The sequence below is a fragment of the Euwallacea fornicatus genome, chromosome 18, assembly GCF_040115645.1.
Source record: "Euwallacea fornicatus isolate EFF26 chromosome 18, ASM4011564v1, whole genome shotgun sequence".
Taxonomy (NCBI): domain Eukaryota; kingdom Metazoa; phylum Arthropoda; class Insecta; order Coleoptera; family Curculionidae; genus Euwallacea; species Euwallacea fornicatus.
The window spans coordinates 1083185-1099139 of NC_089558.1; the positions used below are offsets into that span (position 1 = coordinate 1083185).

The 15955-nt window shown below is 36.0% G+C and overlaps 3 protein-coding genes across 6 annotated transcripts; 2 read left to right on the top strand and 1 right to left on the bottom strand.

The window, feature by feature from the left end:
- The first annotated feature begins 387 nt into the window (after positions 1-387).
- Positions 388-7203, top strand: LOC136345017 (low-density lipoprotein receptor-related protein 6-like). Of its 4 annotated transcripts, none has more exons than XM_066292992.1 (8): positions 388-405; positions 4574-4676; positions 4728-4963; positions 5296-5501; positions 6407-6533; positions 6588-6788; positions 6842-6961; positions 7012-7203. In XM_066292992.1, exons 2-8 carry the CDS (start codon positions 4615-4617, stop codon positions 7161-7163), a joined length of 1104 nt encoding a protein of 367 aa, XP_066149089.1. In that variant the 5' UTR covers positions 388-405; positions 4574-4614; the 3' UTR covers positions 7164-7203. The 4 variants fall into 4 exon arrangements, with proteins under 4 accessions (XP_066149089.1, XP_066149088.1, XP_066149087.1 ...); XM_066292991.1 differs by lacking the exon at positions 388-405 and adding an exon at positions 440-495; XM_066292990.1 differs by lacking the exon at positions 388-405 and having other exon boundaries at positions 4478-4676.
- Positions 7199-12246, bottom strand: dlt (codanin-1 like protein dlt). Its single transcript, XM_066292955.1, has 12 exons — positions 12044-12246; positions 11895-11986; positions 10469-11840; positions 10142-10415; positions 9936-10093; positions 9006-9533; positions 8558-8767; positions 8239-8505; positions 8067-8186; positions 7851-8013; positions 7531-7799; positions 7199-7473 (listed from the first exon to the last, which is right to left on the bottom strand). The coding sequence occupies exons 1-12, from the start codon at positions 12128-12130 to the stop codon at positions 7354-7356; spliced, it is 3660 nt and encodes a 1219-aa protein (XP_066149052.1). The 5' UTR covers positions 12131-12246; the 3' UTR covers positions 7199-7353.
- Positions 12247-12331: 85 nt separating this feature from the next.
- On the top strand, positions 12332-14571 carry RfC4 (replication factor C subunit RfC4). The gene is made up of 7 exons (XM_066292997.1): positions 12332-12806; positions 12867-12978; positions 13449-13657; positions 13712-13907; positions 13962-14171; positions 14219-14332; positions 14389-14571. The coding sequence occupies exons 1-7, from the start codon at positions 12706-12708 to the stop codon at positions 14497-14499; spliced, it is 1053 nt and encodes a 350-aa protein (XP_066149094.1). The 5' UTR covers positions 12332-12705; the 3' UTR covers positions 14500-14571.
- Positions 14572-15955: the final 1384 nt, after the last annotated feature.

The following is a 15955-nucleotide window of genomic DNA, read 5'->3' on the forward strand; positions in this document are numbered from 1 at the left end:
GCTCCATTCAGAAGTTATCGCAGTAACTAGATATATGGTTTAGCAATACTTAGAGTAATAAACGAACTTTTTGCGAGGTATATCTCTCTTTCTCTAACAACATGTAGTAAACAAAGAAAATATGTAATACGAAACACATTTCTTAATACATAAACTAAATAAACAAATTTGATCTACAGGGTACTGGAAAAATTCTTGCTCCAAAGTTCTTTCCAAAATTTTTCACCTCACATATTTAATATTTCGCAAAAAACATGTTTAAAGAAATTTCCGTTTTAAAATATTACTATTTATCTTATGTTCACTGCTCCAACTTTTGCACATATATTTAAAAGTTCGACACTTAAATTCATTTTTGCAGAAAATAACTCTTTCTTAATGGGAGGAAGGGCTCTAGGATTTAAGGTTAGGGAATTGTATGAGTGGTGCCGTATACTCTGAGATGCGGCTCGATTCCCCCACGCACATGATGGAGCAATGCAAGTAGAAGATACGGTAAAATGTGGTTAAATTGCAATGAGGAGTTTCTGATTGTTATTTCTATTGTTTACACGCAAGTATTCACTATCTTCAGCTAAAAGTAATTAAGCAAAACATTCATCCTTTACTGAGGGCTCGGACGAAAACTACTAAATTAACCCTAAACAAAGGGATGCAAAAGTATACGAATTGCACACTATCCTGAGCTTTCATTCACTAAATGTCAGCTACAGTACTGACCTATCCTCTAAATCTTTGAAACGAAATAGCACTCAAGTTATCCCGATTGTTATTTTATTTCGTGTGACTCACACCTTATGCGCCGCCGCACTTACGTTCGACTGAATCATCGAAGAGGTGATACTGCTTCGAAATGGGCAAAAAAGTTACGATTTGCAAAACGAATTAATATACAATGTGTCTAGATGTCAAAAACTTTCTTGGATTCATGAAAACAATGCGTTTACCTAATTAGGCAAAATCTAGCAAACCTTCGAATAAGTTCAAACGCGGAAAATTGTATCTAAACGATACAATACAGGCGGAAACAATTATTTTGGGCTCAAATCATAAGGCCAATGTGGAATATACATAAATCCCTCAAATTCATCAAATTAAGTAAAACAGTATGATAAGTTAATGCAGAATCCAGCATGGGGATCTGGACAATTTGGAGGAGTTTACTTTTCTACTTACTAAGTTACTAAAATATGGAGGGACAATAATGATTTAGAATTTCATTAGACATTACATACACCGTGTTATTTCACAATTTGGTTTAAATTAAGACAAAGACTTACCAGAGCCGAAGATTTTCCGGAAATCTCAGCAACTCTCCCTCACTAAATGTCAAATATATGAAACCGCGTTCTGATAGTAAATGCCAGGTACATTGCTGACGTATTTGACAAGTCTTTAGAACAAAAGAACGTCTGATTATTTAAATTATTATATATTTTATTCTGGCTGACAAACATCTCATGCATCGCAGCACTTAAACTCGAATGAATCATTTAAGAAGCGATATTCGTTCGAAATAAAACTTTACAATCGGCCATTTGCAAAGGTACAGTTATATGACCACCTCATAGAAGGCCCATTATTCAGAAGCACAACACGCGCCACCCGTGCCTATGTAATAACACGAGCCACACGTGTTGTGCAGACTTAGCACTATTTTTAATATAAATAATTGTGTCACTTAAGATAGCAAGTAGTCTTCAAGTATCTTCCCGTGTATCAATCCTTATACAGTATTAAGTGTCAACACGTCTTTTGCAAATAAAATAAATATATAAAATATTTTTTTTGAAGTTACATTAAGTCCTAAACGTAACTGTACAGCTCACAGGTCGAGTCATAACTACGATATAATGGCTTCTAAACATTTTAAAATCTTTATAGGCGGTGTATGTATAAGAAATACGCCATATTTTTGCTCAAAATTATTAATCAGTAGAATTCTATCATCGAATAATATACTGGGTCTCTTGTTTAAGAACTTTTGAGTTATGAACTCTTGAAAACGAACTAAATTTCCAAATTAACTCAATATACAAGGTGTTTCAGAAACATGTTGCCAAACTTTAAGAGGTCATAAAGGACGATAAGTTAAGTCGTTAAGGCACTAGAAAAAAAATTGTTAAAACGTCAAAGAATGCATATGTTTTCGTATTTACGGCTTTTTGCATTTTTGTCTTCTAAGGTAATTATTAGAAAAGAAAAACCACAAAGTATTACAAGAGTTGTTCAAAATTGCGGCTACCAACTTGCTGGCATGCAGTCGTACGTCGAACCACTCGGAAAAGAACATGTGGATCTTTCAGAATAAAGTGACTTGCAGCCGTCACTCTTCCAAGCAACTCTTCTTCTGTTGTTACAAGTGTTTCATAAACTAGTAATTTGAGGTAACCCCAAAAAAAGAAATCGAGAGGTATTAGATCTGGACTCCGGGCCGGCCAGTTAACAGGTCGACCCCGTCGAATCTAACTCTCACGAAATTGTAAGTTTAAGTGGTCTCACACGTCGCAAGTAAAATGTGTCGGAGCTGCGTTATGCTGAGACCACATCCTTTGGCGGACATTCAACGGAACGTTTTCGAGCAACTAATGAAGTACGGTCCAATAACTCTACTAGTCTAACCAATATCAGTTCTCTACTAACGTGTGGGCTGGCATAATTTCCTATTATGCCAACCCACATGTTGGTAGAGAACTGATATTGGTTAGACTTCTTAAATGTTCTATGAGGATTTTGCTCGCTCCAAATACGATTATCACGGCTATCAGTGTAACTTTCCATAAACAAATCAGTGAAATACGAAACCACGGGCATTGTTTAACATTTTTAACATTTTTTTTGTCTTGTGCCTTTACGACTCATTTCCGGATATATGTTTATGAGGCAAAATGACTTAACTTATCACCCTTTATGACCTCCTAAAGTTTGACAACATGTTCCTGGAATACCTTGCATAAAATTCAGGAATCTTCGCATTTCTCGCCTCTTTTTTATGAGAAATAAAACAAATTTATAATCAAAACATCTGTAATGAACCATAGCGTTCAACCATCATATCAACTTAAATTATGTTTACATAAGAACGTAGACAATCATTCTTGCACATCCTGAAATTTCATTTCTAAGACTTTAAAATTAAAATTGAGCTCTGAAAAGTTAACTTTCAACAAAATCTAAACGTTAAAAATGATTTTTCGGAAATTAGGTCTTATAGTGCCGAATTATCCCTAAAATTTAATAATTAAAATTCCATTGAGAAATTCACAGTTGCTTCCCGAAGAAATGCAAAATGCTGGACATATGGGAAAAAATGATTGTTTTCATAATGCAATATGGCGAAAAGTACCTCGGTTAATGGAGATTCACAAGTGCGTTTCATTGATTCTCGAAATGTAAAAAACCCTCAATAAAATTCACTATTTGAAGTTAAATTTGGATAATTCAGGGTTGCTTTGTGGAAGAATGAAAAAGAGGGAAAATAACGGAAACATCATAGTTGCTTTAAGTCAATACACTAAAATTCGCTAGCAGCTCAGAGAATCAAAGCAAAGTATTGGGTGTGCTTGATTCGAAAAACTGAAAACAATCTTAACGAAGTCCGGGGCTTTGCAGCGAATTACGGAGAATTCCGGTGACTGAAAGAGGACGAAGAAATCAAGAAAAATAACACATATTACTTTCTACTGGAAATGAAACTTATATCTTGATTTTTCATCTATTTTGGGCCTATACTATTTGGTCCGTCATAAACACCCCTCCACGCATTAGCATTTCATGAATGCGTTAAAGAACTTTAAACGTTTCAAATTAGTGTAAAGTATCACTATGGTTTCAGGTGTCTGTAGAGCGGGGACTGTGCCACCCGACATGAATTGGTATACACAACTCCTTCGTTCAAATAAGAGAAACCGAGCGTTAAATTCCATCTTTAGCGGAGATTAACAAATCTTTTCAACGGCCCATCGTAGTCGGAAAGAACGCTGAATTAAAAATAAAATGAAAATACAAGATGGCGTCGGTAAGAAAAAGGAACGTATGTGATGGTTACTGAATTTGGAAACGGCGGATTTTAAATATACCATCGGCACGTTGTGGAAGGGGAAAAATTGCAATGGCGGAGTGTCGATCTTTTTTCAAAATTTCAGGTTGGCCCGAAATTCCCATGGTTTTCAGAAGTCATGGGAATTTTAATAATTTTATCATTTTAAAACTTTACAACTTTGCCCCAATGTAAGCAACCTTGCATCTTTTACCGGAACCCCACACTTGAGCTCCATTACGGCACCCTCTATATAGGACATATTATATCTACTCTCTTCCTCTTCGCATCTCTCTCCTTCTACGGAAGACATCTGAAACTTTACCTTATGTTCACCCCTTGTTTTATATAAAAATGAACCCTAAACGTAGTTGCGTAATGACCGGCTGGTACAAGTCACGTGCCGGCCAATAATCAACCTTTAGCCGGCATTCGGGGATGCCACGGTCCGATGCCGGTGCTCAATGTTTGTATTGAAAAAACTTCCGTATTTGCCATTGAAAAATATGCACTTTACATTCAATTTTCTATCAGACTGCATGTTGGTGTTTGTCTAGTGCTGAGCCAGTTCAGATATGATCCTGCAGCCCAACAACGTGGAGCTCACCAAAGTGCACTACTATGACAAGACCAGATGGTAAGACGAAAACGAGCTTTTCGATTGAATGTTTTTCCCTGTGGATTTCAGGTCTCAAAACATGTCAGTGTCGACGGTTTCCAGAGAAATGTATCAGAATAATTACAACAAAAATATTCTGGTCAAAAACAACGTGTTCGGACATAAGTGGGTTTTGAGGATAAATCAAGAGGCGAGAGATGAAGACCTTAAAAGGGGAAAAAGGCGCAAAGTTCTGGTCTTCCTCTGCGTTTCGGTGTTTCTGAGCATAATTATAGCACTGTTCTTCGGTGTCGTACTTTCTTTAGGTGAGTGGGAAATATTCTATTAGCTCTTCTATGGTCCCAAAATAGCCGCTACGTTTTCGGTTGTTTACTTTAGTCGTTATTAAGATGTAATCACTGGGATTTTATGGCAATCATAAAAAATGTAATTGCATTATACAGCAGATTGTGTGTTAATTTCGAGTCATACTTCAATGCACATGAATGAGACTTGTCCAAGGTAATTAATAAATTAAATTGAGATTATTGGTAATTTTTCAATTATTCGGGATAGTCGTGGATTGAAACTAACAAACTCTCTTAAATTAAAATTGGTCCCCGACGCGGTCGTGTAATTCGTTGTAACTTTCTTTTAGACTTTAACATATTTAGGGTGGAGAACAAAAATGTTCCGAATCTAAGCACCGTTATAGCTACAACAGAAAACTATTTAAACACAACCGTCACACGATATTTAGAGACTACAAGCAACGAAAATCAGTCGACGAACATAGCTACTGTATTTCCTGGAATGCGCAAAGGAAGTAATGCACCTGGTAGAAACGACACAGCCATCCCTAAGGTAAACCTCGTAACCTACCTGTTATAGTACCAACCTTTTTTCTTGCCCTCTCCCCGATTAAACATATGAGAAACCCTAATTTTAGCGTATCTTTACACGTGTGTATCTCAGGAACTTTCGTTGTTTAGCCAAAGTTACAGCTACATAACAATAACGTTGGACGTAAATAGTTTCAAGAATCCAGGTATTAACTAAGGACTACAATTGCGAGATTCCAATTTCGATTATCTCGGACATTACCTTAACGCAGGGAAAGGCTTTGGGTTTAATGCCCCAATATTTATACATCTCGAAGATCGTATTTTCTAGATAAGAGTCTTATCACGCTTAAACAGTCCACACAAATCTCAAATCGACCGACATTTTCCTGGAGCGAAAGTGATTCTAAATGATTCAGTTTTCTCCATTTTGTAAAGAGAATCATCAGGGGATTGCTGGCCGGCCCTATTTACACGGTATCGAGTCTTTTGGAGTAACACTGATGTGCTCCCGCCAATATGCTCACGAGTGATGCTGGCGACGTAGTCTTCATAGGCCTGAGCAGCCACCTCCCCCGGTCCAATCACAGACAGCAGATTAGAAATCGGTACGGATTTGAAAAGCGAACCGTAGGACCCCATAAGGAGGAGGTTACTACTCTGTGTGTAAGACATGCCCCATACCCAATCTCTTGCACCTTGCATAGGGAATTGAGATATTGAAAGTCCTATCAATGTCTAAAAATGTTTTGGACGCAAAGCCCCCTTTTTGAGGTCTTGCGAGACCTTCCCGATTAGGTTATTCAACGTTAGATTTGTCGATTTTCCATTCTGGGATGCTTACAATGGGCGCTTCCCAATCACACGTAGTTTGATGTACACAAATCTGTGATGTTTTCCTTTATTTGTATTAACTATAGTCTCAAGTTTCAGATTTATCTTACTTCCACTTTCCCCTATTGTCGCGACTGCGGTATAAACGAGATTTGCTTCAAAACCAGCGAAATCGAGAGGCCGAAGTGCGTGCAAATATTAGACAAAAGCGACCCGACAGGTAGAAATTCCTATATCGATCTCATAATTATTGATAAATTAAGATTTTTCGCAGGTTGTGGAGGTTTGTGCAAAATCAACACACAATTCTGTAAAAATCTGGACAAAAATTTCCACGTCTACCAATGTTTGGACCTTAAAAATCGACTGCAATGTCCAGAGAATACTTTCAATTGCGAGAATATGTGCATTTCCTGGAGCAAAAAGTGCGATGGACGAGTTGATTGCTCAAACTTGCTTGATGAGAAAAATTGCGGTAAAAATTAATTATTTTTCCGAGAATTAATTACACAGCAGAACTTAACGCAGAATGTAACCTGGAAACTCACTTCCGATGCGGAAACCAAACATCTTGCCTGGAGAGGAATAAGTATTGCGATGGAAAAGTGGACTGCTGGGATAAGTCTGACGAAATTATGTGCCTTAAAGGTAATTTTTCCTTTTAAAAATGTCATTTGCGTAATGTTAGGTAATTTAAGACAATTTTTCCAACACCTTCTGTGAGGAAAACTACATTCCTTGTCTCAACGGCCAATGCATTCCTAAAGAAAAACTCTGCGACAATGTTTTCGACTGCAGCGATAGGACTGATGAGCCTCTTTGGTGCCAACAAAGTAATCGTAAGAAATAATTATACTTTTTTATACTAGGATCGAAATAAAAATATTTTAATACAACTACCAAGAATTTATTTACATGTCTTTTAAGAAAGCGAGGACAAAGTATCACAAATAAAATGTTAATTACAATATAAAATTAACTTACTGCTACGTCAAAAACCTATGTATAATCAACAAGTTTTATAGAATGTCGTCTAACAGTTACAAATCTCGGCAAAAATCTGCTAAAAATTCAATAAGCGCAGCAAAATTTTCCTTGCCCTCCGACCCACTGTATGTCAGCAGTTTTTGAAGGAAATGCGAAAAACATTCCAAAATTTCCTAAAACATAAGTAAGTATGAAATTTTAAATAAATCGTTTATAATAAAATCATTTACCGGTTCCCACGTTTTTTGATACAACCCTGTACACTGCGATTCCAATTCCTCCAAATCAATTAAGTGTTTATTCAGTAGATAGGTAACTAGTTTTGCATACAAATCCCACGCTAATTTTTTATTTGGAGAGGATTGAAGTATTTTTACATTTTTGGGGCAAAATAGCATTCGGAATGAAGTGTTTAAAGCCGGAGGAATCGTCCATATATTCAATAAAAGGCCCTCTATATCTGCGTAGGACTGTGAGAGTACTTCCTGATAATTAGCGACTGGAAACAAAGAATTAATCGACATTTAGAGCACAAGACAAAAAAACTTACCTATAAGCAGATAAAAATCAAACGCAGTGGTTGCGACGACACAAATCATCAGATCGTTCACATCATTTCTCTGCGTTAAACTACTGTAGGCGTCCTGTAGTAGGCGCAACACAAAATCCACGGTTATATCTGCAGAGACTGTGCTGGCTTTGCAGCAAGCTTCCTAAGGGTGTACTCTTACCATAAAGAATTTACATATTGTCAATTCTAACTTACTCTAATCTTATTTAAAATGTTAAATCCGCTAAAAACCTGTTCGTCGTGGTCACACTCTCTGCCACCAGGCGGCAAAGCAAATGCGGGCTTATTCTTCTCTCCTCTCCTATTCATCACTTCCTAAAACAAGCTTTCAATTACTGCGACTTACTGCGGAGATTTTAATCAAGACCTTGTGTATTTCAGCATCGAAGTCTTTAGTAAACAATGTTATGTTCACATGATTCGTTATCCACCTCTTAACCCTCCCAGTATACATTTTATACGCAATTGTACCGCAAACGTCCAAAGTTTCATCAAATGTGTCTACAGGAAGCAGTCCTTCTATTGCCATTGGCATTTTATCACATGCAATCTTTTGCATTTCAATCTCGCAAACGCTCAAGAATGTTACTAAATGCGTTTGTGCTAATACCGCGCCCTGCTTCTTAAGGGCAGTCTACAATAACCTATTTTAAATATCGAAACTGAAATAGGGCCGTATGACTTACCTCTCTCTCTTTTTCATCGCTATACTGGTTCATGTTATCGACTTTTAGGATGATCTCTTTGAGATCTGATAAGGCTGCCTTCTTAACGACAGGAACCGAATAATAGCAAATTTGTTTAACAGCAGCAGATGCGACTCGTTCGCAAATAAATTCCAAGGTTCTTCTTAATGAAGCCGGCTGACAACTGAAGAAAGCGTCTTCGAGCTGTTGCTGAAGAATGAATGGATATGAGTTGGATGGAAGTTATATGAGTTAAAGAAACCACAGATTGCAAAGAAAAAATAATGGAATGTCGATTAAAAACAAGTATTCCTTCACTAAATTGTGCTTTTTGTCACAATATAGCGAAGGAATCTAATATATTCATATTGAAGATGAACACCTAAAACATTACTTCTCGCAGAAACGATTTGGAAATAAACAATACGGTTGAACCACCACTACTTACCTCCACCTTTTTTTTAACCATGTCACTACTGGTCTCCGTCGCTGTAATTGGAGTTATATATTTCACAGCCGCCGTACCATAAGACGCATTTGTACACAGCACCCTCTTAATCTCATCTAAATAGGGACAACACAAATACAATACACTCTGATCAACAATGGGTGTAAAATCTAGGCGCCTGGCTTTCAGTGACCCTTGAACCGCACTGAACGTTTTTGCTTCTATGGAACCATTTAATCTCTTTGAGCAATAATTGAAGTATTCCATATTAGGGAAATTGGGCAGATCGAAAAGCCACCCTAAAGACAGTCGTATTACTGATGCGTTATAGGGGGGTATGCAATCCGCTGACTCGACGTTCTGATATAAGTCGAATAAAATTGTAAATAGTGACGTGTAATAGGGCAGCCTCAAGGTTATATGGTCTAACATTGCAAGGTACTTTGTTAGCCAAGGGATCAGATAAATGAGGGTATTATTTTCTAGTGCAGAACGAAGAAGAGAATTGACGTCAAGAGCTGGTAGAATCTGGAAAATTGACCAATTATTTCCTCCCCCTTCCCAAAAAAAAAATAATATGTTTCTACGCACAGTTCACAATTCACCACATTTATACCAGCGCAGTACACTAATATGACTTAAAGAAAGGAAGCCCTTTGCCTATTCACTAATTGTGTTTGGGCCCTCGTGTGTCGAATGCTCCCAATCTTAGCAAAATATGCACAAATAGCACTGTTATAGTCATTTGTGTTGAAAAATTGACGAAACGAACGTTATAGATGGATTTCTTTTTGAATACTACAACAGCATTGCATTGAGCTTTTGAAACCTTTTCTTATTTTATGACAAAACTAATGACAAATTTTAAAAATTCAAATTTCTGCCTGTTTAAGGTGAATTTTGAAATGTGCTCATTTTTAAACATTATACCTTTTTTCTGATGTCAATTTGATATTCTATTACGTTCCCATTTGTGATTGGAGGATCAGATTTAAAAGGAAGTGATTCTAAGAAACCTAAGAATTTTGCCAATATCCTTAACTCGTTTATACAATTGATATACATTCTCCTTGTATCCAATTCGTCTCCTAAAAACAGATTTGTGATGAAAAAAAAAATGATTAAAGACAATTTACCAGCAATTCTTTCATCTATTTCATCCACATAAAATTTCCTGTCGTTCAATTCAATTATCGTGGCAATAAAACAATCCCTAAGATTCACAGTAAACCCGTAGTTTGAAGAAATAACCATAAATTCCTTAAAAAATTCCTGATATCCTGAGAATGTTGGCACAGTATTTATGCCATTTATAGTTTCTTTAGTAATCAGTCTATTTGTAAGTATACGTAATTTGTCAGCATCTATTGGCAGAGAAGGAAGGTAAGAATCATCCGATAACCCTTTCTCCTAGGGATGAGAACATGTTTTCATATATAATTGTTATGAAGTACGAAACTTACTTTAGGTCCTTTGGCACAACTGCTCAATAACTGATTCTTAAACAGTCTCGCTAAATGCATCAAGTTTGCACAACCACTGTGTAAATTGAGCAAACTTCTGATTTTCCCGGCAAGACCCAGAGCAAAATTCCAATCAGGTGTTAGGTGTTGCTTCTCCCAAATTGTCAGAATATCATAAAATAAGTCTCTTTGTTTTCGAAAAGCTTGAAAACTGACTAGATCAGGAAAATTTTCTTTGTTGTCAGTATCAATATTAAAACAGACTGTTTCTGAGTCTGAAAAGGGTAGTTCCAAGGTTGGTTTCTCTAGTTTGTCCAGAGCACATTTCAAGAGTTTTATATTCAAATCTGGAGAGAATTCTTTAAGGTTATTACATTCAGCTAACAGACTAATCGTTGTCTTGTCATAAATGCTAATTTCACTTGCTTGTGCCTCCAAAGCCTTTACAGCAAAAAACGTGACATTGTGCATACTTTTAAAAAAAGTGGCCGTCTCTAATGAAGTGTGTGGAGGGCACTGGTGATTATTTTCTATTCTGTTCTCATTTGTTTTCTTTTCAGAAATATGCTCAAAATAGTTAACATGTTTGGTTACAACCAAGCAAACAAGAAAATGCACTTCACTAGTAATATTTAGTATTAATTTACTCTTCACTATAGTATTGTAAATATCGACCATCTGACTTAGAGTTTCCCGGTAAGTTACCGATTGCAACAAAGGTTTAAGCGGATAATTATTTCCTAAGTTTTCAGGTTTGGTTAGTGGTGTTAAGAAACCAACGCTGCGAGTACCACTTGAGATATCACCTGAGTAATGTACATTAGATGGAATTGTTAGTTTTGCTCCTGAAATCAAACTTCTCTCATTTGAGGAAATGTAATCTTCAGTCAAGTCAGAAGTGCTTCCAGAACTTTGTTGAAAATTAAAACTGTTTTGGTTAGATCCAAAATCACTGTTAGATTGTCTTGAACTTATTGTTGTGGGTCTAATCCTTTTAGAAACTTCAGGTTTAGGGGTTGGCGGCAAAGACTTCTTCTTTTTCTTAATAGGATTTTTAGGACTAGTCAAAAAATCCCCCAAACAAACCGAATGTTTATCAGATTTCTTTTCCACAAAATTTTGTTCATTGCTAAGAGGACGATGACTGGATTGCTCACATAGGGGTGAAATTGAAGTGATATTAACTTCAGTGTTACTAATGGAATCTTTAGATGGTATGGTAGGGGCTTCTGGAGTTATTTTTTGACTAGCTCCTGGAGCTGATAAATTTGATTTGAATGATTTGTCTAATTCAAAATTTTTGTTGATTTGCCTCTTTTCAGTTCGTTTCAAAGAACTGAATTTCTGAGATGCACCTATAGAAACACTGGCGCTGAAATGAGTGGGCTATAGTAACATGAGGACTTTTATTTACTATGACACTTACCTAAGTACTTTGTGAATATAATTAAGGAAAAATGTAGCAAAATCTATTTGGCTCACTCTGCAAGCAGAAATTTCGTTGAAATGTTCATTGTCCTACAATAAAATCGTTTTCTCTTTAAATTGGAGTGGACTTTTTGAAAGGATTCATACCAGAGGGGATACCATTAAGAGCCATTTTATTAATGAAGCACTGGATATTTCTTGATTTATCACTTTGTTTAATAAAATGTCAGCCATAATTTAACACAGAACACAACAAATAGCATGATTTTGCTATGGATAAAAATAATAAAAGGTTTTTTCAATGAAAAAACTTTTAAAAAATCAGTTTCAGTGATTTTTTTAATACTGAAAGTGACATTAAAAATGTCATAAAAAATTAATCAGCAGATAGAGATAGCGATAGAGTTAATCTTTAAGCACTACGTAGATCTTGAAAAGCGTTACAGATAAATAAAATCACGCTCCTCATATTTTAAATAAAATAATAAAAATGTTTATTTTATAGCTAAATTAAATCGAATTGTTGGTATAAAAGATGAATAAGGGAATATCGGCTAAAATATTATAAATCGGTTCCGAACGGCTCTTTGTTACGTATTTAATAAGCACTACCAGGGACCCCGATCTAAATCTGTCGGCGTCAATTTGTTTTTTATGCTATAACCTCAAATTGAAAACTTGGAGGGAAGAGGGAAATGATTACAGTTTGGGCAAAAATTCAAAAAAACGTATATTGCTCCAACTTCAAAAGTCCCAGAGCATTACAGTAGAAAATACAAACAATCGTTTTCAATTTACTTGCAATTAACATGAATAACATCGTTGAAGTTATGGATGTAGACGAATATGAAGCAGGTCCTTCGAAAGTGAAAGAAGACGAGAAACCGAAAAAGTCCTCCAATCTTCCTTGGTAATTGTCAATAATATCAACTAATACTTACATGGATACTACATTAAAACCTTCCTCTAGGATAGAGAAATACAGACCACAAACCTTCCAAGAGATAGTAGGAAATGAAGACACAATAACTCGGTTGTCAGTATTTGGGAGACAAGGCAATGTTCCCAATGTTATTATTGCAGTAAGAGTTCTAGTTATTTTATATACAGGGTGATCAGTATAGCATGAGGCATACGTTAACTGGAGATTATTTGCGTTAAAATAAGCCAATTTGACTATATATCTTAGCCCAAAAGTTGATATTAAAGAAGCTACAGGATGTAAAAGTTAAAAAAATTAATCACATTTCCTTTAATATCTTTTGACTACTTTCAGCTAATTTTATGAATTTTCTTATACAGAGGTTTATTGTGGATGAGAAATTCAAGTTTATCATCAATTTCAATACATCTTTTAGAGGAAGCCATCGGCAACGATTTTGAACGGTTTAACTTTTTTGTTCTAACTGCTATTATTGTTAGGATATAGGTAGGATCAAGAAATCAATGTAAAAGTTTAATTAAAATACTAAGTAAAAAAAGAAAAAACTTTAAAACTATATGATTTAAATTTCGTTGAAAAAGAAATCATATATATATATATCTTTTCTAGGGTCCCCCTGGTGTTGGTAAAACCACAACAATCCTCTGCTTAGCAAAGATAATGTTAGGACCCGCCTTCAAAGATGCAGTTTTAGAATTAAACGCATCAAATGACCGAGGAATAGATGTGGTTCGAAATAAAGTAAAAATGTTTGCCCAGCAAAAAGTTACTCTACCACCTGGCAAGCATAAAATCATTATTTTAGATGAAGTCGACAGGTACAATTATGGCAATTAAATTATTAATAATTGTTTTTAAAAGTAGCTTTATAGCATGACTGAGGGAGCGCAACAGGCTTTAAGGCGCACCATGGAACTCTATAGCAATACTACAAGATTTGCTTTGGCCTGCAATTACAGTGAGAAAGTAATTGAGCCCATTCAGTCTCGTTGTGCCATTTTGAGGTACTCACGGCTTACTGACGCTCAGGTCTTAGCACGTGTGATACAAATTTGCCAAAAAGAAAACGTAAGGTGCATTTTCTGCCATTATGGAGTCCTGCAACTTAATATTTCTCCAAAGGTAAACTACACAGAGGACGGCTTAGAAGCTATAGTCTTTACTGCTCAAGGCGATATGAGACAAGCTTTAAACAATTTACAATCCACTCATAATGGGTTTGGGGAAGTGAATTCGGCGAATGTTTTCAAAGTCTGCGATGAACCTCATCCTATGCTCATCAAAGACATGCTGAAATCTTGTTTGGATGGCGATATTAGGACTGCTTATAAGGTTGTTTGTCTCTAAGAATAATGTCAGGATTAAATGTTGGTTTAAAGGTGGTTGAACATTTGTGGAATCTGGGATATGCAGCTGAGGATATAATAAAGAACATCTTTAAAGTGTGCAAAAACATGGATATGGAAGAGACTGTTAAATTGGGTTATATAAAGGTGCGATTGGTCCCTATGTTGGCTAATAGAAATAAGTGTTCAAATTTTATTTTTAGGAGATCGGCCTAAGTCATCAGAGAGTTATTGAAGGGTTGACTACATTGGTCCAGATGTCTGGGTTGCTGGCAAGGTTGTGTAAAGTGACTGGATCTATGGGGAAGAAATAGAATGTAATTTTTCGATTATTTTGTATTTAATTCGTACAATTTAATTTCTTTTAAATAAAAGTTTGAATTATCTGACGGTATTTATTTTTTTAATTCTTCAAAAAATCGGTTAATTAAAAGTAATTTTGTTCGTGTTTGCAGAGACCAAATAGGTTAGTTGTTACGTTATGCTTTAACTTAAAAAGGATACTGAGATTCGCTTAAAATCTTGCGGAAACTGTTTTTAAAGTTTAAAGGCGGACGTTTCAAATATTTAGTTATCAGCGAAAACAGTATTCGGGTCAATGAAATCCTAACATCGCTTTGCTTTCTTATCTGCTTATACAATACATGAAACTAATTAAACATTTTATAATAACCCATAGATTTATGCAAGATCAATACTCAAATTGCCTCTTCAAGACGACTTTTAGTGTCGTTTGCTCGTAGGATAACTGCCTTAACGGGCACATATCTGGCAATACATTAAATCTGGCTAGTTAAACGATGTATGGTTATATTGGGTTCATTGCCGGTTTACAAGTAAACATAATTAGATAGTTTTCTTCCATGTAATTAAATGAACCATCAAAAAAGAGCGTTTGTCGAGGTTTTAGTGCTTGTTTGAATTTTTCGAGACCGATTCACGATGTAAGAGGTCAAAGACACACTTGCAATTTCACTCGGTGAACCCTAGATATCTTCCCTCCGATTCCGGGTAACTAGCCCCCTTGGGGGAAAGAAATAGATAAGAGACGGGAAATGCAGGACCCATTTATTGGATTATTTTTAACCAGTCGTTAGTGCGGATACGACAGGAAAGACCATAAAAGGTCAGGACGAAATGGTGAAGGGGCCAAACACCCAAACACGACCATACAAGTATGGATGCCACCACGCAAAGAGACACGTCTTAGGAAAAACGAAGACATGCAGTAACAATTTGAATTGGCGAAGAAAGAAATAAAAATTTCTGTGGGATGTGTCCAGCAGGACGAATAATAACGCGATACGGGATCAGAAGCGTATAGACAAAATGATGGTAAGGGGGAAGAGTGACGAGCGTGGGAAGGCATGAAGTCATCACGAAAGCCCTCTCAATTACTTAAGGTGAAAACAAGCACAACAGGACCGAAAAGTTCAAATTTACAATCAATATTGTACATTTTTCCCAAGATACTCCAAGAATATTCTTATCAAAAATTAATGAACGGGGAGCTGTTACAGAGATAAGATAATATTGGGTGCTTAAGTTACAGACTCGGTTTCATAAAACAATCACAAGTATGCCCACTTCACATGAGCAGCGTTGTTTACACAGTGATCCAGTAAAACTCCATAACACAACCTAAAAAAGAACTTTTAGGTATATATAAATTAAAATTAACCCAACAGCTGCCAGTGCTGTATTTCAGGTTTGTTTGGATGTTTAGGGGAAAACCTCCTGGAAAATAAACCTCCTGCCTTTGAAAGTAAA

Excerpts from the sequence above, each read along its gene's own strand:
- LOC136345017 (XM_066292992.1), top strand. The coding sequence starts at position 4,615 with ATGATCCTGCAGCCCAACAACGTGGAGCTCACCAAAGTGCACTACTAT. Across the intron at positions 4,677-4,727 it reads TACTATGACAAGACCAGATG|GTCTCAAAACATGTCAGTGT; the intron begins GTAAGACGAAAA and ends TGTGGATTTCAG. Across the intron at positions 6,789-6,841 it reads GCTTGATGAGAAAAATTGCG|AATGTAACCTGGAAACTCAC; the intron begins GTAAAAATTAAT and ends AACTTAACGCAG.
- dlt (XM_066292955.1), bottom strand. The coding sequence starts at position 12,130 with ATGGCTGACATTTTATTAAACAAAGTGATAAATCAAGAAATATCCAGT. Across the intron at positions 11,841-11,894 it reads TATATTCACAAAGTACTTAG|CGCCAGTGTTTCTATAGGTG; the intron begins GTAAGTGTCATA and ends CACTCATTTCAG. Across the intron at positions 8,768-9,005 it reads TGGTTAAAAAAAAGGTGGAG|CAACAGCTCGAAGACGCTTT; the intron begins GTAAGTAGTGGT and ends TTCATTCTTCAG.
- RfC4 (XM_066292997.1), top strand. The coding sequence starts at position 12,706 with ATGAATAACATCGTTGAAGTTATGGATGTAGACGAATATGAAGCAGGT. Across the intron at positions 13,908-13,961 it reads AAATTTGCCAAAAAGAAAAC|GTAAACTACACAGAGGACGG; the intron begins GTAAGGTGCATT and ends ATTTCTCCAAAG. Across the intron at positions 14,172-14,218 it reads ATATTAGGACTGCTTATAAG|GTGGTTGAACATTTGTGGAA; the intron begins GTTGTTTGTCTC and ends GTTGGTTTAAAG.